The 27424-nt window shown below is 47.3% G+C and overlaps 2 protein-coding genes across 3 annotated transcripts in view; one reads left to right on the top strand and one right to left on the bottom strand.

The window, feature by feature from the left end:
- CATSPERG (cation channel sperm associated auxiliary subunit gamma) overlaps positions 1-14772 on the bottom strand; it is a 54141-nt gene extending 39369 nt beyond the window's left edge. The window contains exons 1-8 of one of the 2 annotated variants that reach the window (XM_058196224.1): positions 14501-14772; positions 11726-11957; positions 10962-11015; positions 9829-9973; positions 8448-8577; positions 7454-7523; positions 3003-3158; positions 299-470 (exon numbers count right to left, since the gene is read on the bottom strand). In XM_058196224.1, coding sequence (XP_058052207.1) covers positions 299-470; positions 3003-3158; positions 7454-7523; positions 8448-8577; positions 9829-9973; positions 10962-11015; positions 11726-11957; positions 14501-14574 — 1033 coding nt within the window. In that variant the 5' untranslated portion in view covers positions 14575-14772. Of the gene's footprint in view, positions 1-298; positions 471-3002; positions 3159-7453; positions 7524-8447; positions 8578-9828; positions 9974-10961; positions 11016-11725; positions 11958-14500 lie in introns of those variants that run through there. The other variant, XM_058196225.1, reaches the window with a different exon arrangement.
- A 243-nt stretch (positions 14773-15015) lies between these two features.
- On the top strand, positions 15016-26900 carry PSMD8 (proteasome 26S subunit, non-ATPase 8). Its single transcript, XM_058196236.1, has 7 exons — positions 15016-15229; positions 18600-18672; positions 19993-20095; positions 20961-21126; positions 22402-22502; positions 23631-23739; positions 26570-26900. Exons 1-7 carry the CDS (start codon positions 15062-15064, stop codon positions 26705-26707), a joined length of 858 nt encoding a protein of 285 aa, XP_058052219.1. The 5' UTR covers positions 15016-15061; the 3' UTR covers positions 26708-26900.
- Positions 26901-27424: the final 524 nt, after the last annotated feature.

Genomic DNA, 27424 nt, shown 5'->3' on the forward strand with positions numbered 1-27424 from the left:
CACTGTCAAACTATTTACTGAATCTGCACTACTATTAATCTTCTCATAGTTCCCATCACCCATCTCCTTCCATTTATGATTGTATGACTATAACTTGTTGCTGGCAATCCTTATGATTTATATTGATATATTGACCATCAATTGTGTTGTAAATGTTGTACCTTGATGAACGTTATCTTTTCTTTTGTGTACACTGAGAGCATATGCACCAAGACAAATTCCTTGTGTGTCCAATCACACTTGGCCAATAAAATTCTATTCTATTCTATTCTATTCTATTTTTTTTAGGCTCACATACCAGTTCCTTTGGTTTTTAGGTGTAAAAGTGGATAATTCCCTGTAAAGTAATAGACCAGTTGGTTTTGTCGGATGAAGAGAGTGCTTTCGGTAGCGATGGCATCTACAATGGAGGAGGAGAATTTTCCCTGCGGGCAGGAAAGGGAGCCGATCCAGCAGCTGTCGATGGCCACCTGGAGCAGAGCAAGAGATAAAAGCCAAAGCTGTGTGAGCTGAGGGGAGACGGAGCATCTCTCTCGACGGCCCTCCCCAAGGGCAGCAGCCTTTCACCCTCTGGAGCAGGGGTCTCCAACCTTGTCAACTTTAAGACTTGTGGACTTCAACTCCCAGAATTCCTCAGCCAGCAAAGGTTGGAGACCCATGCTCTGGAGAGTGCAAAAACAGGATAGTCCTTGACTGACGACCACAATGGAGGCCAAAACTTTTGTGGCTAAGTGAGACATTGGTTCAGTGAGCTTTGCCTTTCTGTGGTGCCTCGCCCGCCCTCCTCTCCTCAGTCGGGCCCCTCCCATCTCCTGCTATCTGAGCCAGAGACTGATAGTGAAGAAGAACGGCCTGGCATGCCTCCAGCCCCCAGCCCTGGCACCATGCCCGGACAGACTGAGCAAACAAACCTCCCTCCTACAGCGTGTGAGCACGAAGCCAGCCACGAGCTAGAAGTTCCGGCAGCAGAGCAGGAGGATGGAAAGACACAGTGGACGGATCCCCGCTTCCGGAGAATGGAGAGGCGACCTCAGCAAAAGGAAGGGAGGGGCAGGCCTGGATAAGTGCTGAGTCATGGAGCCACACCCCATGGCCTATATAAAGGATCTGCTTTTTGGCATTCCCTGAGTCAGGCAAAGTCTCATCTGGTTGCTGAAGTCACACTTTGGATTCCTGCCTGCCCTGAGAACTCTGACAGGAATTTGGCAAAGCTGCAGAGGCTTCGTGGCCACGCTTGATACAGACTTCCCAGACCCGGCCGTCAGAGGAGGAGTGGGACACAACACTTTCTTTGCCATGGTTGTTAAGTAGAACGTGACAGCCGTTAAGTTAGTCGCACAGTTGTTCAGGGCACCTGAACTTCCCCGTGGACTTTGCTGGTCAGGAGGTAGCAAAGGGGGACTGCATGGCCCCTGGGATGCAGCAATCGTCATGGAGGCGAGTCATTTGCCAATTGCCTGAATTCTGATTTACATGATGCTGCTGCCATGTGTGAAAAATGGTTATAAGTCAATTTTTTTCAGCGATAGCAATAGCCCTTATATACCGCTTCACAGTGCTTAAGAGCCCCTCTCTAAGCAGTTTACAGAGTCAGCCTCTTGCCCCCCAACAATCTGGGTCCTCATTTTACCAACCTCAGAAGGATGGATGGCTGAGTCCAACCTTGACTGGTCAGGATCAAACTCCTAACATTGGGCAGAGTTAGACTTCAATAGCAATAGCAGTAGCATTTAGACTTATATACCGTTTCACAATGCTTAGAAAGCCCCTCTCTAAGCGGTTTACAGAGTCAGCCTCTTGCCCCCAACAGTCTGGGTCCTCATTTTACCCACCTCAGAAGGATGGAAGGCTGAGTCAACCTTGAGCCAGTCAGGATTGAACTCCTGGCAGTGGGCAGAGTCAGCCTGCATTACTGCATTCTGCACCACCAGGGCCCTTCCTTTCTTCCTTCCTTCCTTTCTTCCTCCCTCCCTCCCTTCCCACTTAGCAATAGCACTTACCGTATATACTCGAATATAAGCCGATCCGAGTATAAGCCGAGGTCCCCAATTTTACCCCAAAAACTGGGGTAAACTGGGGACTCGAGTATAAGCCGAGGGTGGGAAATGAGGCACCTACCGGTTGGGGAAACCCTCCCTCCCTCAGCTGAGAAGGCTGCCGGCTCCCCCGCCCCGCCCTCTCACTGCACCGGCAGGGCTTCCCCGCGCCGTCCGGTAAAATGTGAAAAAAAGAAAAAAAAAAAAACTCGAGTATAAGCCGTATATACTCGAGTATAAGCCGAGGGGCTTAAAAAAAAAAAAACTCGAGTATAAGCCGTATAAACCCGAGTATAAGCCGAGGGGACGTTTTTCAGCACAAAAAACGTGCTGAAAAACTCGGCTTATACTCGAGTATATACGGTACTTATATACTGTACTGAATCTGCACTACTATTAATCTCCTCATCGTTCCCATCACCAATCTCTTTCCACTTATGACTGTATGACTGTAACTTGTTGCTGGCAATCCTTATGATTTATATTGATATACTGACCATCAATTGTGTTGTAAATGTTGTACCTTGATGAACGTATCTTTTCTTTTATGTACACTGAGAGCATATGCACCAAGACAAATTCCTTGTGTGTCCAATCACACTTGGCCAATAAAATTCTATTCTATTCTATTCTATTCTATTCTATTCTATTCTATTCTATTCTATTCTATTCTATTCTATTCTAAAATGCTTTACAGCCCTCTCTAAGCGGTTTACAGTGTCAGCCTGTTGCCCCCCAACAATCTGAGTCCCCATTTTACCGACCTTGGAAGGCTGAGTCAACCTTGAGGCAGTTCGAATTGTCAAACTGCAGGCAGCCGGCGAGCAGCAGAATTTAGCCTGCAATGCTGCATTCCAACCACTGCGCCACCATGGCTCTTAGTAATGTTACAACTTTGAACGGTCACTGAATGAACTGTTGTAAGTCGAGGACTACCCATAGTTATTTTTTTTTCTCCCTGTTTACCTCTAAGATGTGAGAGCTATCGAAGTTCGTATCTGAGATGACGATGATCTTCTTCTCGGGGATCCCTCCCAGGATAAGCACAGGCGCTCGCTGGTAAGTGAACCACAAGGGGCGCGACGGATCGTTCAGCCCAAAGATATTGTCCGTGTCGTACAGCTGTACTCAACCAGAGAGGGAGATACAAGAAACGGTCAGCACTTGCCCTTCAACGCAAATCGTTGGATTCCACATTGTGAAGCCAAAGACGTTTAGGGACTGGGTGGCTGAAACATATGAAGAACTATCACTGAAATTATAATATAATATATAACAACAGAGTTGGAAGGGACCTTGGAGGCCTTCTAGTCCAACCCCCTGCCCAGGCAGGAAACTCTACACCACTTCAGACAAATGGTTGTCCAATCTCTTCTTAAAAACTTCCAGTGTTGGAGCATTCACAACTTCTGCAGGCAAGTCGTTCTACTTATTAATTGTTCTGTCAGGAAATTTCTCCTTAGTTCTAAGTTGCTTCTTTCTTTGATCAGTTTCCACCCATGGCTTCTTCTTTTTTTTTTTTATTCAAAAAGTTTTACAAAAAAAAATTTCCCCCCCTTTCCCCCCAACCCCTCTCCCTTCACAAACCCCCTCCCCCCTCCCCCCCTGACTTCCCAGAACAAGCATAAGGTATAGTTAAAAACAAAACAAGCATATGCTAAAAAAAAAAAATTTTCCCCAAAACTATTATACCAATTTTCCCTCTCTAGCTTTGACTTCCTCCTTACATAACCAAAATCCTTCAAAAAATTAACAATAAACAGTAATAAAATATATAGATCAATAGAACAAATTAATCCTAAAGTATTTAAAACCAGCTAAAGCATAAAAATCCAATCCAATTCAGAGAATATCTCCCTTATAGCTTCTATAACCATATAATTTTCCCCCCAAGTCTTTCTTACATAAGATCTTTCGAGAATATTCTATTTAAAATTCAATACACCAGATTATAAAATTTCTTGCAAAACCAAAGAAAACTTTATTTTTTAGAATAGAATAGAATAGAATAGAATAGAATTTTATTGGCCAAGTGTGATTGGACACACAAGGAATTTGTCTTGGTGCATATGCTCTCAGTGTACATAAAAGAAAAGATACGTTCATCAAGGTACAACATTTACAACACAATTGATGATCAATATATCAATATAAATCATAAGGATTGCCAGCAACAAGTTATAGTCATACAGTCATAAGTGGAAAGAGATTGGTGATGGGAACTATGAAACGATTAATAGTAGTGCAGATTCAGTAAATAGTCTGACAGTGTTGAGGGAATTATTTGTTTAGCAGAGTGATGGCCTTCGGGGAAAAAACTGTTCTTGTGTCTAGTTGTTCTGGTGTGCAGTGCTCTATAGCGTCGTTTTGAGGGTACGAGTTGAAACAGTTTATGTCCAGGATGCGAGGGATCTGCAAATATTTTCACGGCCCTCTTCTTGATTCGTGTATAAATAGTATAAAATAGTATACTATTATAGTATAAAATAGTGTATAAATAGTATAAAATTTCAATACAGGGAAATTACAACATCTATTCAACTTTAGTCCTTCCTCATCAAAATCCAGTATAAATCCAAATATCTAGTCTTTTATGATAATTATAAAACATATAATCAACCTATTTCTTCCAGATTTTCCTCACGTATTGTCTTTCAGGAACGCTAATATCTTTTTCTGTTAATATTTCCAAAAAAAAAAAATTATTTCAAGGATGATACTTTTGTCTCTTGCCATTTTTTTTGATGCATTAGTCTCTGTCTTTCCTTCATTACTCCTTTTGAAAAGTCAGTCACAATATTTCCTAATAGTTCCTTATGTCCAAGAATCCACGAGTTACTGCCGTATATTCCCTCAATCCGAAAAGAGAACTCTTGGAAAGCATTAACCCTGTGAATTTTTCCATTTCGGGAGACAGCCTCCTGTAGCACAAATTCAGGCATTTCATCCAAACTTTTTAAAAAAGGCTTCTTTATATCAACTTGTTTATTCAGGATCCTATCTCCACCCATGGATTCTTGTTCTACCCTCAGGTGCTTTGGAGAATAGGTGGACCCCCACTCTTCTTTGGGGCAACCCCTGAGATATTGGAAGACTGCTATCATGTCTCCCCTAGTCCTTCTTTTTATTAAACTAGACATACCCAGTTCCTGCAACCGTTCTTCATATGTTTTAGCCTCCAGTCCCCTAATCATCTTTGTCGCTCTTCTCTGCACTCTTTCTAGAGTCTCAACATCTTTTTTACATTGTGGCGACCAAAAATGGATGCAATATTCCAAGTGTGGCCTTACCAAGGCATTATAAAGTGGCACTAACACTTCATGTGATCTTGATTCTATCCCTCTGTTTATGCAGCCCAGAACTGTGTTGGCTTTTTTGGCAGCTGCTGCATACTGCTGGCTCATATCTAAATGGTTATCCACTAGGACTCCAAGATCCCTCTCACAGGTACTACTATTGAGCAAGGTGCCACATATATGGTACCGGTGCATTTTGTTTCCGGTACCGTATATGTGGCACCTTGCTCAATAGTAGTACCTGTGAGAGGGATCTTGGAGTCCTAGTGGATAACCATTTAGATATGAGCCAGCAGTGTACAGCAGCTGCCAAAAAAGCCAACAAAATTGGGTATGTCTAGTTTAGGGATGTCAAACTCAAGGCCCATCCGTGGGCAGAACCAGCAGGTTCTGGAGAACCGGTGGGTGGAAATTTTGAGTAGTTCAGAGAACCGGCAAATGCCACCTCTGGCTGGCCCCAGAGTGGGGAGGGAATGGAGATTTTGGAGTATCCTTCCCCTGCCACGCCCACCAAGCCACACCATACCATGCCCACCAAGCCACGCCCACAGAACCGGTAGTAAAATAATTTGAATTTCACCAGTGCCCATGGGCAGCATCTGGCCCGCAGGATGCTTAGATATGGCCCGTGGGCCCACCCTGGAAAAGCGAAGGACCGGCCCATGGTACCTCTGCCAGCGAAAACAGAGCTCGGGAGGGCCACACGCAGACCCTCCCAAGCCCCATTTTCCCTGGCAGAGGGCTGCAGGAGGCTGTCGTGGCTGGAAACAGAGCCTAGGTCAGTGACATTGAGCCAGCCACGCCCATCCTGACCATGCCCACTCAGCCCCCCAAGGTCAAACACAACCCTGAGGTGGCCCACAATGAAATCAAGTTGGACACCCCTAGTCTAGTTTAATGAAAAGGATTGGGGGAGACATGATAGCAGTGTTCCAATATCTCAGGGGCTGCCCCAAAGAAGAGGGAGTCAAGCTATTCTCCAAAACCCTTAAGGCAGGAGAAAAAGCAATGGGTGAAAACTAATCAAGGAGAGAAGCAACCTGGAACTAAGGAGAAATTCCCTGACAGTGAGAACAATTAACCAGCGGAACAACTTGCCTCCAGAAGTTGTAAATGCTCCAACGCTGGAGGCATTTAAGAAGAGATTGAATAGCTACTTGTCTGAAATGGTATTGGGCTTCCTACCTAAGCAGGCACTTTTGGAGTAGAAGACCTTTAAGGTAAGGTCCCTTCCCACTCTGTTAAGTCACAGATTTTAGTTGGACCACAGCAATCTTCGCTGTAGGTGAATTTTAGCTGCCCTTATTTTCCAGTGAGGTTAGTTTTGTATGTGTGAGGAGAAGGGAAGGTTTGGGTCAGTTTGGTTTGGAAGTGGTTAAGGAGCTGCACTAGAAAACAGGAGATTGTGAGTTCGTCCTCTGGCCAACTGAACATTCTTAAAGGGATGGCTGGATTCACAATGGAAAGAGATGGCTGGGGTGACCTCTGTCCAGGAGAACCAAAAGAGGCATTTGCCTTATTGAACGCAAGCAGGCTTTGTTATGGCCTCCAGCAGCTGAATCAGAGGAGGCAGCCTGGGAGTCAGGGTCAGCATCAAGTCAACCTGAGAGCTCCGAGGGGGAAGAGGGAGTGGAGCTGACAGAGGCGAAGCTTGGCTGTTATCTCAGTCCTCAGATGGAGAGTGAACAGCTCCCAGGTCTGGAGGTAGCTGATGAGGAAGAGGAGGAACAGCTGGGTCCAGTGCCTGAGGCGCATATGTGTAGAAGGCAGAGGAGAGGAGAGCAGTGGAAATCTATGAGCCGGTCCTTGGGACGGAAGGGCTACTGATGCTAACGAAGCCCCACCCTAGCTCTGGGGTTAAAGGCAGGGGGCAGAGATGAATAGATGTGGCAGACAACTATTCCATCTTCTGGCCAGATGGGCTTGTTAGCCTGCGGTGAGAGAGAAACTCCTTTGCCGGGGCTGCCAACACTCCTAATTAAAGGAATCTTTGAGTTCACTTCAGAAGGTTTGTCGTGTTTGGAGAGCTGAGTCAGAACAGGCTTATTAAGACCATGAACTCTTCCCAAGCATCATATGTCTACATTTGCAAACACACACACCCAGCCCACAGCAAATTACCTTGTCCCCAATCGTGAATATTTCGTCTTTCTCAGATGGTTGCATAAATCCATTTATGTTAATGTACAACCTAGGAAGAAAGGGAAAGGAGAAGTGTGTGCATATGAATATTTCATTTACTACATTTGTGAATAACTTGTCTGCCAAAGCAAATTATACTGTGATATGATACTTGGGTCCAAGAGAGCCGCAACAAAGGGAAAAAGAAAGAAAAAAAGAAATGGGGGAGAGCAATTTAGAATAAAATTATCTGCCGGTCACAGCAGGGAACCTTCTGGAAAGGGAGGAATCAAAAGTTATGGTTCCAACAAAGTGGTTTGAGAGGCAGTTTGGTCTAGTGGTTCAGGGTAGTGGGCTAGAAAGCAGGAGACCATGAGTTCTATCTAGTCCTGCTTTAGCTATGAAAGTTGGCTTAGTGACTTTGGGCTGATCGCCAGGAGACATGAGTGCTAGTCCTGCCTTAGGCATGAAAGCAGTCAGGCGACTTTGGGCTAATCACTAGGAGAGGCGAGTTCTAGTCCCACCTTAGGGATGAAAGCTAGGTGATTTAGGGGCAATCAAGAGAAGACTGTGAGTTCTAATCCTGTTCTGGCTTTAAATGCCAGCTGGGTGACCTTGGGCCAGTCACTTTCTCTCAGTCCAACTCCCCTTTTATTTGTAAAATAGTAATAAATGCAGGAAAAAAATAAATAAACGAAAGGTATCTAATATTAATCCAGAGATGCTATTCAGCAGGTTCTGACAGGTTCTGGAGAACCAGTAGTGGAAATTTTGAGCAGTTCGGAGAACCGGCAAATACCACCTCTGGCTGGCCCCAGAGTGGGATGGGAATGGAGATTTTGCAGTATCCTTTCCCTGCCACACCCACCAAGCCACACCCACAGAACCGGTAGTAAAAAAAAAACTGAATTCCATCACTGTATTAATTCCCATGTTGGCCACGTTTAGCAAGAGGGAAGGCTAGAAAGGGCCATTATCCCCAGCCTCTTCTTACCTCCTGTTGAGTATAGGGAGCCCAAAGCCATTAGTCCTCACCATAATGCGGTTCACAACACTGCCGTTCAAGAAGGGCATCGGCGTGAACCAGCACATCGTGCAAACTTCCTCGCTATCACAATTTGAATCTGGAGAGGCAGAGAGAAGCACGTCACTTGGCCCGAGCTGCTTGCCCAAAGATGAGCCAGAAATCTACCCCGTGTGGCCAGACAGAGGCAGGATTTTTTTTCATATGAACGTGTACGGGTAGTCCTTGACCTACAACACTTCGAAGTTACAACGGCACAGAAAAAAAATGTGAGTTATGACCGTTTTTCACAGGGACCCCCCTTTTGCGGCATCCCCGGGGTCACGTGGTCAAAATTCAGATGCTCGGCCGCCGGCTCATACCTATGACCGGCGCTGCATCCCCCAGGTCACGCGATCCCTTTCCTTGCAACCTTCCCGCAAGCGAAGTCCATGGAGAAGCCGGGTTCACTTTCACAACCGCGTCACTCACTTTAACAATGGGGGCGACTCCCTTTTCCCAACGGTGGGCGAGAAAGGTTGTAAAACGGGGCAAAACAGACTTCAACCAATGCTTCACTTAACGACAAAGGTTTTGGGCATAACTGTGGCCATAAATTACAGGGCTATCTGTACCTGGGCAGACTAACGGCCGTTGGCTTGTGGCATGTCAAGTGAAGTCACCCCTTGGCTTTGATTCTGGGTGGTACAGAATTCAAGGTAGTCCTTGAATTATAGCCGTTCGTTTAGGGACCATTCGAAGTTACAACCCCATAAAAAGACTTCCAACCAGTCCTTGCACTTAGAATCATGGCAGCATTTCCATAGCCACGGGATCAAAATTTGGGTGCTTGGTACCCAGCCTGTACTGATGACAGTTCCGGTGTCTTTGGGATTAGGCGATACCCCAGCTGCTTCTGAAGAGCAAGGTCTAGGGGGGAAGTCTACGGATTGGCTTAACCGCTGCTTGATTCATTTAAGAACTGCAGCGAGGCGCTTAACTGGAGAAGGAAGATTTAGGGTGCCAAAACTGGATCAAACATGACTTTCTAATTTTCAAAGGCCATGAGCAACACCCAGTATAGATGGGCAGGGATGAAGACCAGAGGTGGGCTTCACGTAATTTAATAACCAATTCGCCTAGAATCAAAAAGTGTGCACGCATGCCATGCGCACAGCGTCAAAAACACGGTGATTGTATAAGACGGGAAAGCGCCGGGGCGGGTGGGCAAGCCCAGCCGCTGGCCGTAACTACCAGTTCACCCAAACCGGTCTGAACCAGCTGAATCCCACCCCTGGGGAAGACCTTTTCCACTGCTCCAGCCTCACTGGCTTCTACAATGGTGCCGAAACGCTCCTTGCCACAAACCCACCGTTTATCCGGTATGGGGCAGCCACCATTTCAATCCGTAAACGTTCTTGTTTCTGGCGCACGGGATTGACGGGCTCTACAAAAGAGACCCTCACGATTGGATTCAGTCCGCTGTAGTGGCCCACCCGAATAGCCATGTCTACCGTCTGCAAGGAGGAAAGAGAGTCTCTCACTAAGCGATGCTTTTTATTATTATTATTATTATTATTATTATTATTATTATTATTATTATTATTATTATCATTATCATTATCATTATCATTATCATTATTATTATTAAAGAGTTTTTTTTATTCTTGTAAACATCCAAAAGTAGGCCTCGCAGTGAGATTGGCAGCAAACAGATTGAACTAATACCGTATATACTCGAGTATAAGCCGAGTTTTTCAGCACGTTTTTTGTGCTGAAAAGCGGCCCCCCTCGGCTTATACTCGAGTCTACGTCTCGATGTACTTTTAAAAGATACTGTATTTTTGATAGATGTCCAGCAGGGGGCGCTGCATAATAAAAATGAGCGCCGAACATTTTGCACTTTTGCACTTTTATTGTTTTTCGTTCAAATAAATATTCATGTTATTTTACTTGGCTCTATCTTTATTTTTTACATTGACCAGTAGCTGCCTCATTTCCCACCCTAGGCTTATACTCGAGTCAATAGGTTTTCCCAGTTTTTTGTGGTAAAATTAGGTACCTCGGCTTATATTCGGGTCGGCTTATACTCGAGTATATACGGTAATTCTAAGCTAAGGAACTTGGAGGGATTGGTCGGTCCTGGCTCCCTACTGCACCGGCAGGCCCGCTCCAGGTGTTGCCTGGCCTAGCCCTCCCACCACCACCATCAAGGGTTTCACTTTTCTCAATAAATAACTAGAGCAAATACCAATTAACTGGTGGGATAGGTTGCTTTCAGAAGTTGTGGGTGCTTCGTCATTGGAGGTATTTAGGAAGAGACTGGACGGTCACTCGTTTCAAGTTGTATGGGACTCCTGCTTGAGCCGTGGGTTGGTCTAGAAGACCTCCAAGGTCCCTTCCAGCTTTATTCTGATCGATTAAAGCAGGGCCCTTCCAAACCTAATTCCTCTCCTCCTCTCCATCAAGGAACCCTTACGAATTATGCATGCATTTCATCCTTACCCGATAGATGCAAATTAGAAATATTTTCAGGCAGTATGGAAATCCATAGTAATTCTTTAAAAAAAAAATAGAAATGATTTCAGAAATCTTTTTTTTTATAGGACATCACACACAATGCTTTCCCCCTCCCCCAAGGCAAGTGAGAGCTGTTATCTTCTACATCTCCAGTGAGTAATTCACCAAACGTTGATGCTTACTGCACTGGCTAAATTCAAAGCCAGATAGATAGATAGATAGATAGATAGATAGATAGATAGATAGATAGATAGATAGATAGATAGATAGATAGATAGACAGACAGACAGACAGACAGACAGACAGACAGACAGGACAGAAGATATAGATATCAGTAGGTAGATAGATATAAGATAGATAGTAGACAGAAGAGATAGGTAGGTAGGTAGGTAGGTAGAAGATAGTAGATATAGATAGAAGAGAGAGAGAGAGAGAGAGAGAGAGAAAATAGAGATATAGATGATAGATAGATAGATAGATAGATAGATAGATAGATAGATAGATAGATAGATAGATAGATAGATAGATAGAATCAGACGCAAGTCACTTTCCAACCGCCTTGCTTAGCAATGGATATTCTGGTCCCAACTGCAGTTATAAATTGACGTCTACCCATATGTTGTGTAAAAGAAAATCCATTTGTCTGTCTTGAGTCTTCCATACTTTACTCAGGATCCTTTCAAGATCTAGAAACAAAATGGTATTTCTGCTCTCCTGTCTCTTATAGACTCAGAGTAAGAGGTACTCACTGCATTGGTGTCACTGGGATCTACTGGTGAATCTTTGAGATCATAGAAGCTCTCGGCCACACTGCGAAGTTCTTCCTGGTAGATGTAGCTGCTTAGGAGTCCTTCAATAGCCTTAGTTTCAGTGAGTGCCGCAAACCATCTGCATTGTCTCAGCGAGAGGCAAAGCTTCAATTGGAGGAGGAGGAGACAAAGCAGGTTGGGCAGAAAAGATTTCCACATCATGGGCGCTTCCCTGCAAAAGTTAAGTTAAGATAAGGTGAGATGAGATGGGGAGGGGAGGGGAGGAGAAGAGAGAGGAAGGGAGAAGGGAAAGGAGGAGAGGGAAGGAGAGAAGGAGAAGAGAGGGGAGGGGAGGGGAGAAGGAAACAGGAGGAGAGAAGGAGAAGGGACAGGAGGGGAGGGAGGAGAGAAGAGAGGAGGGGAGAAGGGAGGTGAGGGAAGGAGAGAAGGAAAAGAGAGAGGAGGGGAGGGGAGAAGGGAAGGGAGGAGAGGGGAGGGGAGGAGAGGAGAGGAGAAGAGAAGAGAGAGGAGGGGAGGGGAGGAGCATCCGACAATCCTGTGGGAAGACCCTGCTCAATTGTCACTTACGTGCTATGAAATCTAGCAGAAAGCGAGCAAGCCTGGGGTTCCAACTTTCATCTCAATAATCCCTTTCAAAAATGTTACAATAAACAGGAAATTAAATTATCATTATGGCCAGCTTGCTGCACATTTGATCACACTGAGCATGGACTTCAAGAGTGATGCTGAGGGGATTGAGGGTAGAACCATTTGCTCTAGTCATTAAGGCACCAGGTCACAAAGCGGAAAATGGCGAGTTCAAGTACTGCCTTAAGGCAAGAAAGTCAGCTGGGTGACTTTGGCCCAGTCCCGCACTCTCAACACAATCCACTTCACAGGGTTGTTGTTGATGTTGTGGAGAAGTTGGTATTGGGTATGTTCATCACCTTGCGCTATTTGTAAAAATAATAAAAGTGGTATGCATTTGTGTGTGTGTGTGTGTGTATGTGTATGCAACTTTCAATATTATATATATATGTATGTATGTATGTATGTATGTATGTATGTATGTATGTATATATGCCCTTCCTGATGCCTATGCAGAATTTGCAGCAAAGAGAAAATATTTGCTGTGAACTCCGCATAGGTGTCAGGAAGGGCATTCAGCCAATAAATGCTCAGCTCCATTCAGTCATTCCAACTCCACCCCGTTAAGAGATTACAGGGTCGTAAAAAGAAAAAAAATGTATGTGTGTGTATGGATATGGATATGGATACGGATACGGATATATACCGTACGTATATGTTTAAACCTTCCATGAACCCTAATTCTTAAATAACACTGAGAATATAATCCATGGGAGCTTTCTCAGTTTTCTTTCCTGAGACTACAATCTGGCGATTCCTGGCAGTCCTTGTCATAATAGATTTTTAAAAAGAGACTAGACAGCCATTTGTCCAGAATGGTAGAATCTCCTGCTTGAGCAGGGGCTGGCCTAGAAGACCTCCGAGGTCCCTTCCAACTCTGTAATTCTGTCCACCATCTCACCTTCCTACTCTGTCTTTCTTTTTACAATCCCAGAGCAAGGAAATAATTTACAATGAGCACTATTGTTCTGAATCAGCCTCCTATGGTGGGGGTCGGCAACCTTAAACACTCAAAGAGCCACAAAGGTCCTAACCGGAAGCCCCCCATTCAATGCTGGAGCCGACCAGAAGTCCAGTTCTCCCACCATAGAGACTCCTCCTAGTGTGGCATCCTTTTTCCTCTGCTGACCGGAAGTCCAGTTCCCCCACCATAGAGTCTCCTCCTAGCACAGCGCCCTTTTCCCTCTACCTGTCCTAACCGAAAGCCCTATTAATTGTGGAGCCGACCAGCGACAGGGAGCTGCAGCAGAAGGATGAAAGAGCCACATGCGGCTCCAGAGCCGCAGGTTGCTGACCCCTGTCCTGTGGGACTCCTGAATGAAATTGCGGAAGGGCAACTTTTATCATCACTTTAAGAGTTTAATTTGTATATTTCAATTCAGACTTCCAGCATCGAGATTAACATCATTGACCGCTGCTGCTCTGTACATGTTACACTTCGGGTTCAATGCAGTATTTATTACTGTGTGTGTGTGTTTTTTTTTCTCATTTGATTTGGTTTTGCCTACGGACTGCTTTGAGAAAGTTTAAACCGAAGACATGCGGGTAGTCCTCAAGTTACAACAGTTCAATTAGTGGCCCTTCAAAGTCACAACGGCAGTGAAAAAAATGGGACCTTTGACCATTTGTCGACCGCTCGCAACCGCTGCAACATCCCCCATGGTCACGTGATCAAAATTCAGGGGGCTTGGCAACTGGCTCGTATCTATGACGGTTGCAGTGTTCCGGCCTCACACACTCCTCCTTTTGCGACCTTCCGAACAGCAAAATCGACGGGGAATCCGCCTAACTACCACGGTCACTAGCTGACAAGCGGCAGTCATTGACTGAACAGCTGATGGTATCTGAGGCTTGAATGCAAGCATTGGAAGCTGGGCAACCGGTTCACACTTATGACCACTGCTGTGTGATTCCCCTTTTGTGACCTTCCGACAAGCAGAGTCAATGGGGAAGCCAGGTGCACTAGCTTATCCACTGCCGTGATTCCTTTTAACAACCATGGCAAGAAAGGTCGCAAAATGGGGCAAAATTGATTTAAGAGACATCTCACTTTTAACAACAGAAACCTGGGGGAGGTTCACCCTCCCCCCCCACTCCTTGTGGTCGTAAGTCGAGGACTACCCGTACTTAATACTGTAACAGTGGAGCTTCCACATCCGGGCTGCAAAACCACTAGAGGGAAAATATTTCTCTGCTGCCATCCAGCGGTCGCCCACGCCGGTGCAGCCCAAAAACGCAAGGGCGGGTGCGATGACGTCACCGGGGTCCAGTGACGTCACAAACCGTCACCGCCCCCGCCCGCTGAAATAAAGAGACCTCCGCTCATTCGACGCCGTTTCACGGCCAAAATCACCTCCGCTGCCACGCTTTCTGCTTTTAGGGAGTGGGGGGGACTGGCCCGTCTTCCCCGCCCGCCCCCGCCTTCAACCACCGGACCGAAACGCCGTTTAATCCGCCCCGTTCCCCGACACCTCAAAACTCCGCTCAACCGGCGCGAGCGGGTTCCCAATAACGCTCGGCGCATGCGCCAAACGCCTCCAACGAACCGAAGACATCCCTCCAGCCAATCGGGGGAGCGCGAGCCGGTTGCCCAGGGAGACGCTCGATTGACGGCCGTAGCCGTAAAGCGCGGTTGTCGTGTGTTTTTTTTTTTTTCCTTTTCGCGACGGTCCCGCCGGGTGCAGATTCATGGCTTCGGCGGTGGCCATGATGGCGGCGGCCGGCGGGCCGGTGCTGAACGGGGCGGACGCGGCGGGGCTGAAGGAAGCGGCCGGCATGTACGAGCAGCTGCGGGCCGAGTGGAACCGCAAGAACCTTAGCCTGAGCAAATGCGGCGACTTGCTGGGCCGCCTGAAGGTGAAAAAGGGGGGCGGGAACCGGAGGGGGGGACTAGAAACCGCCTTGTGGGGGGGGGAACTTGGGAGAAAACTCCCGCCGAGGGTGGGGGGGACTAGAAACGGACAAAAGGGGGAGAAACGGAACTCGCTCCCGGAAAAAAAAAAGGCTGAGAGGGAGAGACGACGACGGGGAGGAGGAGGAATTTGGGGATCCGGAAGCTTTGGAAGAAGGCGGCCCCCTTTTTCCTCCTTCCACCCCGGTGGCTGTGGGGATAGATACGGGGAGTCCTCGACTTACGGCCGCCGTGGAGCCCAGCAATTTTTTTTGGGGGGACGAGTTTTTAGCGTTTTTTTTTAATTCCCCCCCTTACATTCATACATAATTTATGAGCAGAGTATTAACCATATCAGGGGTCTCCAACCTTGGGCCCTTGAAGACTCGTGGACTTCAACTCCCAGCTTTGCTGGCTGAGGGACTCTGGGAGTTGAAGTCCACAAGTCTTAAAGGGACCAAGGTTGGAGACCCCTGGACTATATCATGTCTTGTACAATTCAATACAGTCAAATACATTTTACTTAATTACAATTTTCGCCAAAACATTCTCTCTTTTTTTTTTTCTCATCGTTTTTATTCGTACCCCAATATTTCCTTGCTCATTTCGCTAAACATCCTCTTCTTTCTCCCCGAGCCACAGCGATTCTGTGGCTCGGGGGAGATCATTTCTTAAAGGAGCTTCGGCCCGCTTTACGACCTTGCCCCCCCCCACAGTTGTTAAGTGAAGCACTCCCAATGTTAAGTTAGAAACCTTGGTTGGGAAGGGAATCCGGCTTTCCCACCTACCCCACCATGGAATTTGCAGGTCGGAAGGTCGCCGGAGGGAGGATCGAGTGACCTCGGGACAGTGGAACCGTCATAAATGCGAGTCAGTTGCCCAGCATCTCTATTTGGATCATGGGACCATGTGGGGGGGGGGCACTGCAGCGGTTGTTAAGTGTGGAAAAGAGTCCTCAGTCACTTCTTTTGGTCCCGCTGTAACTTTGAATGGTCGCTAAATGAACTTCTTCTCGTCTTAAAATGGACCTGGTTGTTCAGGGAATCCGCCTTCTCCCCCCCCCCCTCAACCCATGGGACTTTGCTGGTCAGAAGGTCGCAAGAGGGGATCACATGATCCCGGGACGCTACGACCGTCATAAATAGGAGTCCGTTGCCCAGCATCTCAATTTGGAACACGCAACGGTGGGTGGGGATGCAGCAACGGTCGTAAGGGTGAAAAGCAGCCATAAGCCCCTTTTTGCGGTGCTGTTGTAAACTTCGAATGGTCGCTAAGCGAACTGTTTAAGGACTAACAGTTGTGGCCAAAATTGTGGAAACCTTTTGGGAAAAGTGTATTTTTGAGGTTTGATGGCTAATAACACCACTTTTTTGGGAGGGGGGAGGTTTTCAAGATAATCCTCTTCCACTGCTGGAATGGCCTGCCCAGACCTTCACCCAATGGAAAATCTATGGAGCTGACTAAAGAAACTGGTTAGTCAGAACAAGCGACCCAGCAATAAAACCCAGTTAATAGAAGCAATCCTTCAATCTCGGTTTCACATTAGAACAGATGCAGAACTCAAAGACTTGGTTCGCTTCATGGGAAGACGTTATAAGGCTCTAATTCATGCTAAAGGTTACCCAACTAAGGATTAACTGACACAGGGATCATTTTTGTATATCACGTTCTTTCTACGTGTTTCGTTTTTCTTCTTTATACCGTCACTGCTATTCTAATAGCAAATCCTTCATAAAAATTATTGCATTACATTCCTGATTAAATTATCTTTCCACGGATCTATAATTTTATGCTCAGCATCTCGGCCCTTTTCTGTTCAGGGACTTAAACCACGTGGTCCTGGTCCACCATTAAACCATTTTTCCAAGCTGTCTCCATCTTTCCAATGTCTTTTTCCCCACTTGGAGCTGAACCCAGAAGGACATTTTTTCCGACAACATAAACAAACATGAATGACATTTCAGAGGGAGGAGGCGAATGAATCAGCTGGGGTGTTTTTTCCTGTATTAATTTCTCTGTCACATGCTCCAAACAGAGCGGACTGCTCCCTCCAGCCCAATGTTTTCATGTCTGGTTGCTAAAGCCAAGTTACAGACCCACCTTTTCCGTCATTTTATTTTATTTATTATTTATTTATTTATTATATTTGTATGCCGCCCTTCTCCCGAAGGACTCGGGGCGGTTCACAGCCAATAAAAACCAAAATACATATAATACAGATTGAAAACAGTATAAAAAACTAATTCGATAAATGGCCTAAAAATTTTAAATATAATTAAAAACCCCATTTAAAACCCCAATTTAAAACCCCGATTTAAAACTGTGTTCAAGCTAGTCCTGCACGTCGAAACAACAACGTCTTCAGCTCGCGGCGGAAGGTCCGGAGGTCGGGGAGTTGACGAAGCCCCGGAGGCAGCTCGCTCCTGAGGGCAGGAGCCCCCACAGAGAAGGCTCTCCCCCTGGAGGTCGCCAGCCAACATTGTTTGGCTGATGGTATCCGAAGGAGGCCCTCTCTGTGAGAGCGCACTGGTCGGTGTGAGGCTACTGGTGGCAGTAGGTGGTCCCGTCAATACCCCGGTCCTAAGCCATGGAGCGCTTTGAAGGTGATAACAAGCACCTTGAATTGGACCCGGAAGACCACCGGGAGCCAGTGCAGACTGCGCAGGAGAGGTGTCACATGGGAGCCACGAGGTGCTCACTCTATCACCCGCGCAGCCGCATTCTGGACCGGTTGAAGCCTCCGGGTCCCCTTCAAGGGGAGCCCCCATGTAGAGAGCGTTGCAGTAGTCCAAGCGGGATCAACAAGGGTAGATTGTCTCTGAAATTAGAGGCTCGGTTTCTGACCGCTGTCGGAGGTTCTGCTTTCCTTCCATTTATTTATCTGTTGGTTGGTTGGTACAGGCAGTCCTCGACTTACAAAACCATTCGTTTAGTGACCAAAATTACAATGGCACCAAAAAAAAGTGACCTTATGACCAATTTTCGTAGACTTTTTTGTAGCATCCCCATAATTGGGATCAAAATTCACATGCTTGGCAACGGGTTCATATTTGTGACCGTCGCTGTGTCCCAGGGTCACGTGACCACCCTTTGTCACTTTCGGTGGACAAACCCAAGGAGCAAGCCAGATTTCACTTAACATGGCCTTGTGGACTTCAGCTCCCAGAATTCCTGAGCCAGCACGCAGGGCTGTCTTAGGAATTCATCACGGCTGGCTGAGGAATCCTGGGAGTTGAAGTCCACAAGTCCTAAAGGGCCCACAGTTCCTCACCTCTTAAGACTGTAATACACTGTGGATTGTTTGTCATTTCTCCTCCTTTCCTCTTTGCCTTTCAGTTGGCTCTGCTTGAACTGAATTTCCTGCCCACCACCGGCACGAAATTGACTAAACAGCAGCTTATTTTGGCAAGTGAGTATTATTCAAGCAGGCATGCAGCTGTGTTGTGTCTGCACACACACACCCCGAGCCGGGGCCTCCTGCCAGAAAGTGACTTGAAAAGTGAGGGGGAAGGGCCGTCAGGACTTACCTCGGGAGCACCGGCTTCCCTGGCTCAGCTCCAGGAGCCAGAGGCAGGCCAGGTGGAGGAGATAACGAGGCCTCCGTCCCCTGACTCTTTCCCCCCCCAGGCCACGCCTCCAGACCCGGCTGATGGCAATCAGGCCTGGCTGGACCCTAGGTTTCGTAGGCAGGAGAGGCGGGAACAACAGAAGCAGGGGTGGGGCAGGCCTAGGAAGTGCTGAGCCATGGAGCCACACCCCACAGGATATAAAGGCAGCAAGGGCTGCTATACCCCTTCGTGGCAAGCAAATCAACTCTTAACTAGAGCTGAAGTACTGTTTGTTCCTGGTTTCCTGGCTGACTCATCGGTATCAAGAGAGATAACAGAGACACTTGGCATACGCTCGCTAGTTTGCTGCCAGAGTTGATAGTTGCCGGCTAATTAAGTCATTGCTCGTGTCTCCTGGACAGCGGAGGGGGACAGATCAAGCTGGATGGGATTTTCTAATTTTGGAAGAGGCCTCAGAAGCAATTCTATAGTTTCCCCCTGCCCTAGAGCCTGAAGGTGGTTGAATTTTTGTGTAGGGTTCAAAACGCCTAATGCGAATCCCATTAATAGCTTGGGATGGTTATAATTCCATACCGGAGAAAGTCACCATGCATGACTTCTAAAAATCCCAAGTCATTTATTCTTCCATCCTTGTTATTTGCTCCAAATTGACTGGAGGGTTGCAAAGTTTACCTGCTGAAGGACCAACAGGGTGAATTAAAAATTGTTGAGTTTTTTTTTTAAAAAGTTTTTTAAAAATCAATTTTTAAAAATTTAAATTGGATTTTTTAAAATTATTTTTATCAAATTTATTTTAATAAAATGCTTTTGGAGTAAAAGATCTGTCTAAAGATAGTTTTCTGTTCAAGCTGCATTCCTAATTTAGTTTATTCGGAGCTTCGTTATGTAGCATGAGGCTATATATTCTGCAATATTGGGACTGTCGGTGAGTCGACGGCGGGTCAGAGGAGGAGCAGAGATGGCAGTCGCTCTTTTAAAATTATGATTTCGAGTTGATTTAAATCGAGCCTTTTTTACCAGCGATTTAAATCGTGATTTAAATCGACTTGATTTAAATCAAATCCACCCGGGTGGGTTTGGGCCTGTGCTTTTGTGCTGTCCTTGGTGGCTGTGTCATTTTTCTTTTTCATGCCCTGTGTGTTCTTATCTTCTTTTTCAAGGAGACATTTTAGAAATCGGAGCCCAGTGGAGCATCTTGAAGAAAGACATCCCGTCTTTTGAAAGATACATGGCCCAGCTCAAGTGCTACTACTTTGATTACAAGTAAATATGTTCACCTTTCGGGGAGTTTCGAGGGAATGTCTTCACTCGCGCTATCCCGGAAGCCGTGGGACGCTGTAGAAACTGTCAAAAAAATAACCCGCTAAGGGTTCTAAAGCAGGGGTCTCCAAGCTTGGTCCCTTTAAGACTTGTGGACTTCAACTCCCAGAGTCTTTGCAAAGCTGGCTGAGGGACTCTGGGAGTTGAAGTCCACGAGTCTTAAAGGGACCAAGGTTGGAGACCCCTGAGCTAGATGACACCATCCCTGCTATCCCCGGAGGGAAAGTAGAAAGGTGAGCTTCCGAAAAGCCCCTCCCAGAATTAACAGGAAAAGCTGCAACAGCCCCAGCAGTTAACCTGGCATTTCCTTCTCCTTGGAACATCCGATCCATGCTTTTCTTTGGAAAAACCCTTTGATCCCCCAAGGGTGAATTTAGTAAATCGGAACGCAGTAAGCCTTGGGAACTTTTAAGATGGGTGGACTTCATCTCCCAGAATCCCTCAGCCACCATGCTAGAGGGGTGAACTTCAGCTCCCAGAATCCCTCAGCCACAGTGGTAGTGAGCTTTTAAGATGTGTGGACTTCAACTCCCAGAATCCCTCAGCCACCACGCTAGAGAGGTGTTGAAGTCCACAAATCTTCAAGTGCCCAAGTTTGAGAAAGACTATTCCATGCAGAGACAAACATGTTGCTCCCAACTGTTCCAGACAACCCAAGAGCCCCTCAAGCTGGAGAGGGGTTTGACTGCTGGATGGGAGGGAGATGCCCCCAGTTGGGTTGGGAGTAGTGCATTTATAGGGCTAATTTATTTATCCTCCCCACTCCCCTGCTGACCTGTTCCCCCTTCCTCCTTGCTCCTGCCTCAAGAGACGAATTGCCTGAATCGGCCTACAAGCATCAGCTTCTGGGCTTGAACCTCCTCTTCCTGCTGTCCCAAAACCGTGTTGCCGAGTTTCACACCGAGCTGGAACGCCTGCCGGCCAAGGACATTCAGACCAACGTCTACATCAAGCACCCTGTCTCTCTCGAGCAGGTAACTAACTCCCTCCCTTTCCCCCCCATCTTTTTTCATTGTGGACAATTTACAGTTTTGTCTCACAGTCAGCCAGGCGTTTAAGGCTGGATTTGGCATTTTTCTATCCGCTTATCGAATCCTTCCCCAAGGACCTGGGGACAGGCAAAGGTTTGGATGCTTGATGAGGTCAGAGGTTTGAGTTTGTAATGTAATATAATGTAATATACATCTCCCCATATTTTTATGGGAGAGACACTCTTTGTCTGAGTCCTCTGGCCCCTGTTGCTTTTCCAGAGTTTTCTCAGCAGAGAAGAGCAACAAAGATGATTAGGAGCCTGGAAACTAAAACATACAAAGGACGGCTGGAGGAATTGGGTCTAGAGAGAAATTAGTCCCTAGAGAATTAGTCTAGAGAAAAGACTTGACTAGGGGTGACATGATAGCAGTATTCCAATATCTCAGGGGCTGCCCCAAAGATGAGGGAGTCAAGATATTCTCCAAAGCACCTAAAGGCAGGACAAGAAGCAATGGGTGGAAACGAATCAAGGAGAGAAGCAACCTAGAATAAAGGAGAAATTTTCTGACAGAACAATTAATCACTGGAACAACTTGCCTCCAGAACTTGTGAATTCTCCAACACTGGAAGATTTAAGAAGAGATTGGACCACCATTTGTCTGAAATGGTAGAGGGTCTCCTGCTTGAGCAAGGGGGTGGATTAGAAGAGCCTCCAAGGCCCCTTCTGACTACATAGTGGATTTTTTAACAGATGTAAGTTGCACGGAGTCACCTAGGTGTGACTTGGGTGGTTCTACAAATTGGTTGAATCAATAAAATAACAACAAAAATCTCCCAAAGTCGGTAGGTGCCCTGTACATATTCGGGACATGACCCCTCTCCACCAGAATGGGACAACTCGGGTGGGGGGGCAGCTCAACCTCAGGACAACTCACTGTGGGACAATTCCACAATTCAATTGAAGTATTTCTTTTTTTTTTATTATTTACATTTATATCCCGCCCTTCTCCGAAGACTCAGGGCGGCTTACAGCTTACATTTCAAATATTTTTTTTCCAAATGATTTCAGTTGCTGCCGTTCGCGTTTCATTTTCTCACCTTTTCTTGAACGATTGTCTTCCACCATTTCTTCAACATTGTCGGCCACGCCGAGTTGGCCTAGATCCCCTCCCCCTCTGCATCCCGTGTCATCGTTCCACTTGTGAGACCGATCTCAAGGATGCTTGTTTTGTTGTCGTCGTTTTTGTGACGATTGCGTAACCTGTTCTCTTCCCCAGTACCTGATGGAAGGTAGTTACAACAAAGTGTTCCTGGCCAAAGGCAACATCCCGGCTGAGAGTTATGCCTTTTTCATTGACATCCTGCTGGACACTGTCAGGTGTGTTTTGCTCTTTTCCATTTGGGGATACGTGTTGCGATCTAGGCTTACTGTGTCATTTACAAGGCACAATTAGTCCCAGATAAACCTATTTTATTGTAACAGCTGAGAATTACGTTCGTTCCCAGCTGAGTCCCAACTAGTTGCAAAACAGGTCCTTCGGGATAATCGCCAACCTTTATCTTCTTTGACACCCTGGCAAAGGCCTGACTCGGCAAAGCCCCACAAAGTTGAGAAACAAACAAGAGACACCAACTGGAAACAAGAGTTAGCAACTGTTGCTTTCCTGCAAAAAGGCCCAAGTGCCTTTGTTTCTCTTTTAAGCCTTATGGGAGGGGCCAATCATCTCCTGGCCTTACTCCCGAGTCGTCCCTTTTGCTTTAGCTGCTCTTGCCTTCTGGCAGCTCTGCACATGCGCACACTGGGAGCAGGCTCTTCCTGTTCTTCTGCCTCTCTGCTGTCCGACTCTGGGGGCTCCGGAGTCCGTGCATCACTCCCAGATGGCTCTGGCCCCATCTCTGCCTCGGACACAGAGCCCTCGTCCGGGCCTCCCCCTAACTCCAGGACTGGCCCATGTTCCTCCCCAACCTCCTCACTGTTCGACTCCCCTGCCAGCTATGGGGAGGGAGTGTTGGGGCTGGAATTCAGGGCTGCATCATGCCTTCTCCGAAACAAGAGGGGGCGCTCATACTACAGGTAATCCTTGAATCTATGGAGATTCTCAGACATCCAGGTCAAGGTTGCCCCCAAGGTGCTTTCTTTTTTTTTCAAGAGGCGACTGGACTTTTTTTTTTTCCCTTTGAAGACGTTTCGCTTCTCACCCGAGAAGCTTCTTCAGCTCTGACTGGATGGTGGGGAATGGAAGGATTGATACTCCTTGCAGACAGCTGGTCATTTGCATCCTTTTTAGAGAGCCGTTGAGGCCACTTGGAGGTTTATGTGTGTCCTCAGGGTCACCTGAGTGGTTTTCCTGGTTCCTGTAGTCTGCAATTTTTCTTCTGGAAATCCGTTCCTACTCCCACACCATTCCAAGGGGGTTCATCCCAAGTTGTAGAGCTTCTTTCCCTGATCTGGGTTCTCCTTCACTCCCCCCCCCCTTCTTCTCCTCTCCCCCCCTCCCATCTCCAGGGATGAAATTGCCAGCTGCATCGAGAAGGCCTATGAGAAGATCCTCCTCAATGAGGCCACCCGCATGCTCTTCTTCACCCCCAAAAAGATGTCCGACTACGCCAAGAAGGTAAGAGGGGCAGGGCGGCTGGGACGGTCGGTTGGACTCCTGCCCAGCTATTCCCAGGTTCTTCTCGAGCTGACAAAAGTGGCCATAGGGACTCTTGAGCTGCTTTGGCTTCCTCTGTGGGGAACTTCCTCCCTCCCTCCCTGTTTCTTTCTTCCACCTTCCTGCCTGCTAACCCTTTCCTCCCTGACTCCCTTCCTTCCTCTTCCTCCTTCCTTCTCTCCCTCCGTCCCTTCTTTCCTCCCTGCCTCCTTCCCTCCCTCTCTCTTCCTTCCTTCCTTCCTTCCTCCCTCCCTCCCTTCCTTCCTTCCTTCCTCCCTCCCCTCCTTTCTTTCTTTCTTTCTTCCTTCATTCCTCCCTTTTCTCTCCTTCCTTCCTCCCCTCCCTCCCGTCATCCCTCCCTTCATCTTCGTTCCTTCCTCCCCTCCTCTCTTCCTCCCTCCCTCCCTCCCTCCCTTCCTTTCTTTTAAGGCTAGCTCATCATCGAAAAGAGTGCATAGACAATCTTGCAATTTTTTTTAAAAAAAATGCTCCTCCCTTCCTTCTCTCCCTCCCTTTCTCCTTCCTTCCTGCTAACCCTTTCCTTCCCTCCTTCCTCCCTCCCTCCTTTCCTTTCTCTCTTCCTCCTTCTTTCCCTCCCTCCCTTTGTTCCTTCCTTCCCTCCCTCCCTCCCTAACGGACAATTTTCCAGAGACCTTAATTGCAGTTGCTGCGTTGTTGGGCTCATCCACACAGCCCTCAAACCAGAGGTGAAATGCTCCTGGTTCGGACCAGATCGGCCGATCCGGTAGCGATGGCAGCAAGCGGTTCAAAGAACTGGTAGCAAAAATCCCCCCCCCCCCGCCATCCCCATCCATGCCCACCCAATGCCCAGTCACCCACAACCCTGCTTGCCGCGTCTTTTAAAAAATGCTTTTAAAAGGTAAAAAAAAGGCTCTGACGATCCCAGCTGAGCCTTTTTTTTACTTTTAAAAGCATTTTTTTTACAACCTATTTGGCCGAATAGGTTGTAAAAAAATGCTTTTGAAAGTATTTTAAAAGAAATGCTTTTAAAAGTATTTTAAAAGTATTTACGGGACCGCCTTCTGCGGCTGTTTGCCTCCCACCGTCCCGTGCGCTCTCACAGGGAGGAACTCCTCAGGGTGCCGTCAGCCAAGCAATGCCGCCTGGCGACCCCCAGGGGAAGGGCCTTTTCTGTGGGGGCTCCTACCCTCTGGAACGAACTCCCCCCGGGACTCCGTCAACTTCCCGACCTTTGGACCTTCCGCCGTGAGCTGAAGACATATTTATTTCGTCAAGCAGGACTGGCATAGGATTTTAGAATTTTAATTCTTGTTATTGGGATTTTAATTCAATTGGTTTTATCGTTTTATATGTATTTTATATAGGGCCGTATCTGATAGGTTTTTTAATTATTGTTTTATTATATTTATTATGATGGTTTTATATGGCTGTCAACCGTCCTGAGTCCTTCGGGAGAAGGGCGGTATAAAAAATCTAATTAATTAATTAATTAAATAAATAAATAAAAGAAATGCTTTTAAAAGTAAAAAAAAGTCGCACGCCACAGCTGATCATCCTTCTTCTCCCTCCCCCCCCCCCCCCGTGTGTGCTGTTCTACTTACCCCATGCCTCCTTTTGGCGTGCGCTGCGGGTACATGCACCTTGCATTTGGTGCGCATCCAGCAAACTGGTAATAAACCGGTTGTTGTGACTCCAGCCCCCGAACCTGGTCCTATGCCCGAAAGTGACTCCGAGAGTGAGCGGGAAGAGCCGGTAAGGCTTACCTCGGAAGCACCAATTCCTTTGGCCCGGCTCCAGGAGCCAGAACCAGACCAGTCGGAGGACGTAATGAGGCCGTCATCCCGTGATTCCTCCCTTCCCCCGGCTACGCCTTCAGACCCAGCTGATAATAATAATAATCAAGCTTGGACTAACCCGCGCTTCAGAAGATTAGAGAGGTGGCGTCATCAAAAGGAAGGGTGGGGCAGGAGCCCCACCCCACAGGATATATAAGGAGCTTTGGGACTGCTCTCACTCCACGGGAAGCAAAAATTAGCTGAACCGTTTCAAAGAGAGCTGAAAGTCTTGCTCTGTGAGTTATTTGTTTGAACTTTGGCAGGCAGCTGCGATTTCTCTGCCAGGACTGATAAGAGCCGTGAATCCACTGGCTGAAGGCCAGTGTCGTGTCCCACTCCTCCGCTGACGGCCGGGTCAGGGAAATCCGAATCAGGCGTGCCTCTGCAGCTCTGCCAAAGTCCTAGCAAAGTCCTCAAGGCAGGCAGGAGACCAGAAAGTGACTTCAGCAAGATATGTTTAGACTTTGCCTGACTCAGAGAATGCCAGAAAGCAGGTCCTTTATATAGGCCATGGGGTGTGGCTCCATGACTCAGCACTTATCCAGGCCTGCCCCTCCCTTCCTTCTGTTGCCTCCGCCTATCAAGTCTTCTGACGCGAGGGTCACTCCAGTCTGCAGCTGTTGGCAATTGACCTCCCTCAGGCTCACATGCTGTGGAGGAGGGGGAGGGGTCTAGTTGCTCCGTTTGCCTGGGCATGGAGCCAGAGCTGGGGGCTGGAGATACTTCCTCCTCTTCAGCCTGTCTGGGCATGGAGCCAGGGCTGGGGCCGGGAGGCATACTAGGACATTCCTCCGTGTTCGGAAGCAGATAAGAAGGCCCCGGCTGTGGTGAGATCGGACAAGACACAACAGCCAGCTCACTGCTCCGAAGTGGGGAAGGAGACAGAACACCGGTTCAGACTTCACCACTGCCTCAAACCCTCAACTCACCCAGCTTCTCTCCCCCCCACCCCTTTTTGTTTGTTTTGTTCCCAGCGAGGGTGGCTCCTGGGTTCCAACAACCACTACTGTTTCACGGGGCAGCAGCAGAAGGCAGAAGACGCTACCATCCCCTCCACAGAGTTGGCCAAGCAGGTCATCGAATACGCTCGGCAGTTGGAAATGATCGTCTGAACGTGCCCTCAGCTGCAGGCTGGGACTGTGGGCTGTGGCTTTTCCCTTCCCCCGATATTTTTGTTTTCTTCGACTGCGCGCGCCGGTTCCGATCAGCCTGGCCGCCTTTTGTCTTAAAACGGGGAACATGGGAGCCATTGGTGGAGGGCGGGGTGAGGTCAGTGTGTCTGTTTGAGTAAAGCCGATAAGCCAGGCTGGTCCACTTGTCATTCGGAGTCATTTTGTTCCTTGACCGCAGGTGGAGAGACGTCCTCTGAGCATGGAAAGAGAAGCCGATTGGCCTTGGGCTTTTTTTGACTGGCCAAGGGAGGGCAGAACTTCCTTTTTTACCTCCAAGTGTCAGGGCCAATTTATTATTTGGTCATGAATATCTGCAGGATTCTCTGGTTTTTTTCTCAGCCGAATTAAATAATTCTCCCAAATTATTTTTTTTTATTATTTTTTTTAAATGAGATCATGCTAGCTAGTTTTTTCCTACAAGCGTGATTATCTTAAAGCCAGTTCACTCTTTATGTTTTGCCATGGTTTGCTTCCCTAGAGCAGGGGTCTCCAATCTTGGCAACTTTAAGACTTGTGGACATCAACTCCCAGAATTCCCCAGCCAGCATGGCTAGCTGAGGAATTATGGGAGTCGAAATCCACAAGTCTTAAAAGTTACCAAGTTGGAGACCCCTGGTTTATATCAAAATAAACCCACATCAGACAAGCCATCTTCCA

Source organism: Ahaetulla prasina, chromosome 10, assembly GCF_028640845.1.
Source record: "Ahaetulla prasina isolate Xishuangbanna chromosome 10, ASM2864084v1, whole genome shotgun sequence".
NCBI classification, from domain to species: Eukaryota; Metazoa; Chordata; class Lepidosauria; order Squamata; family Colubridae; genus Ahaetulla; species Ahaetulla prasina.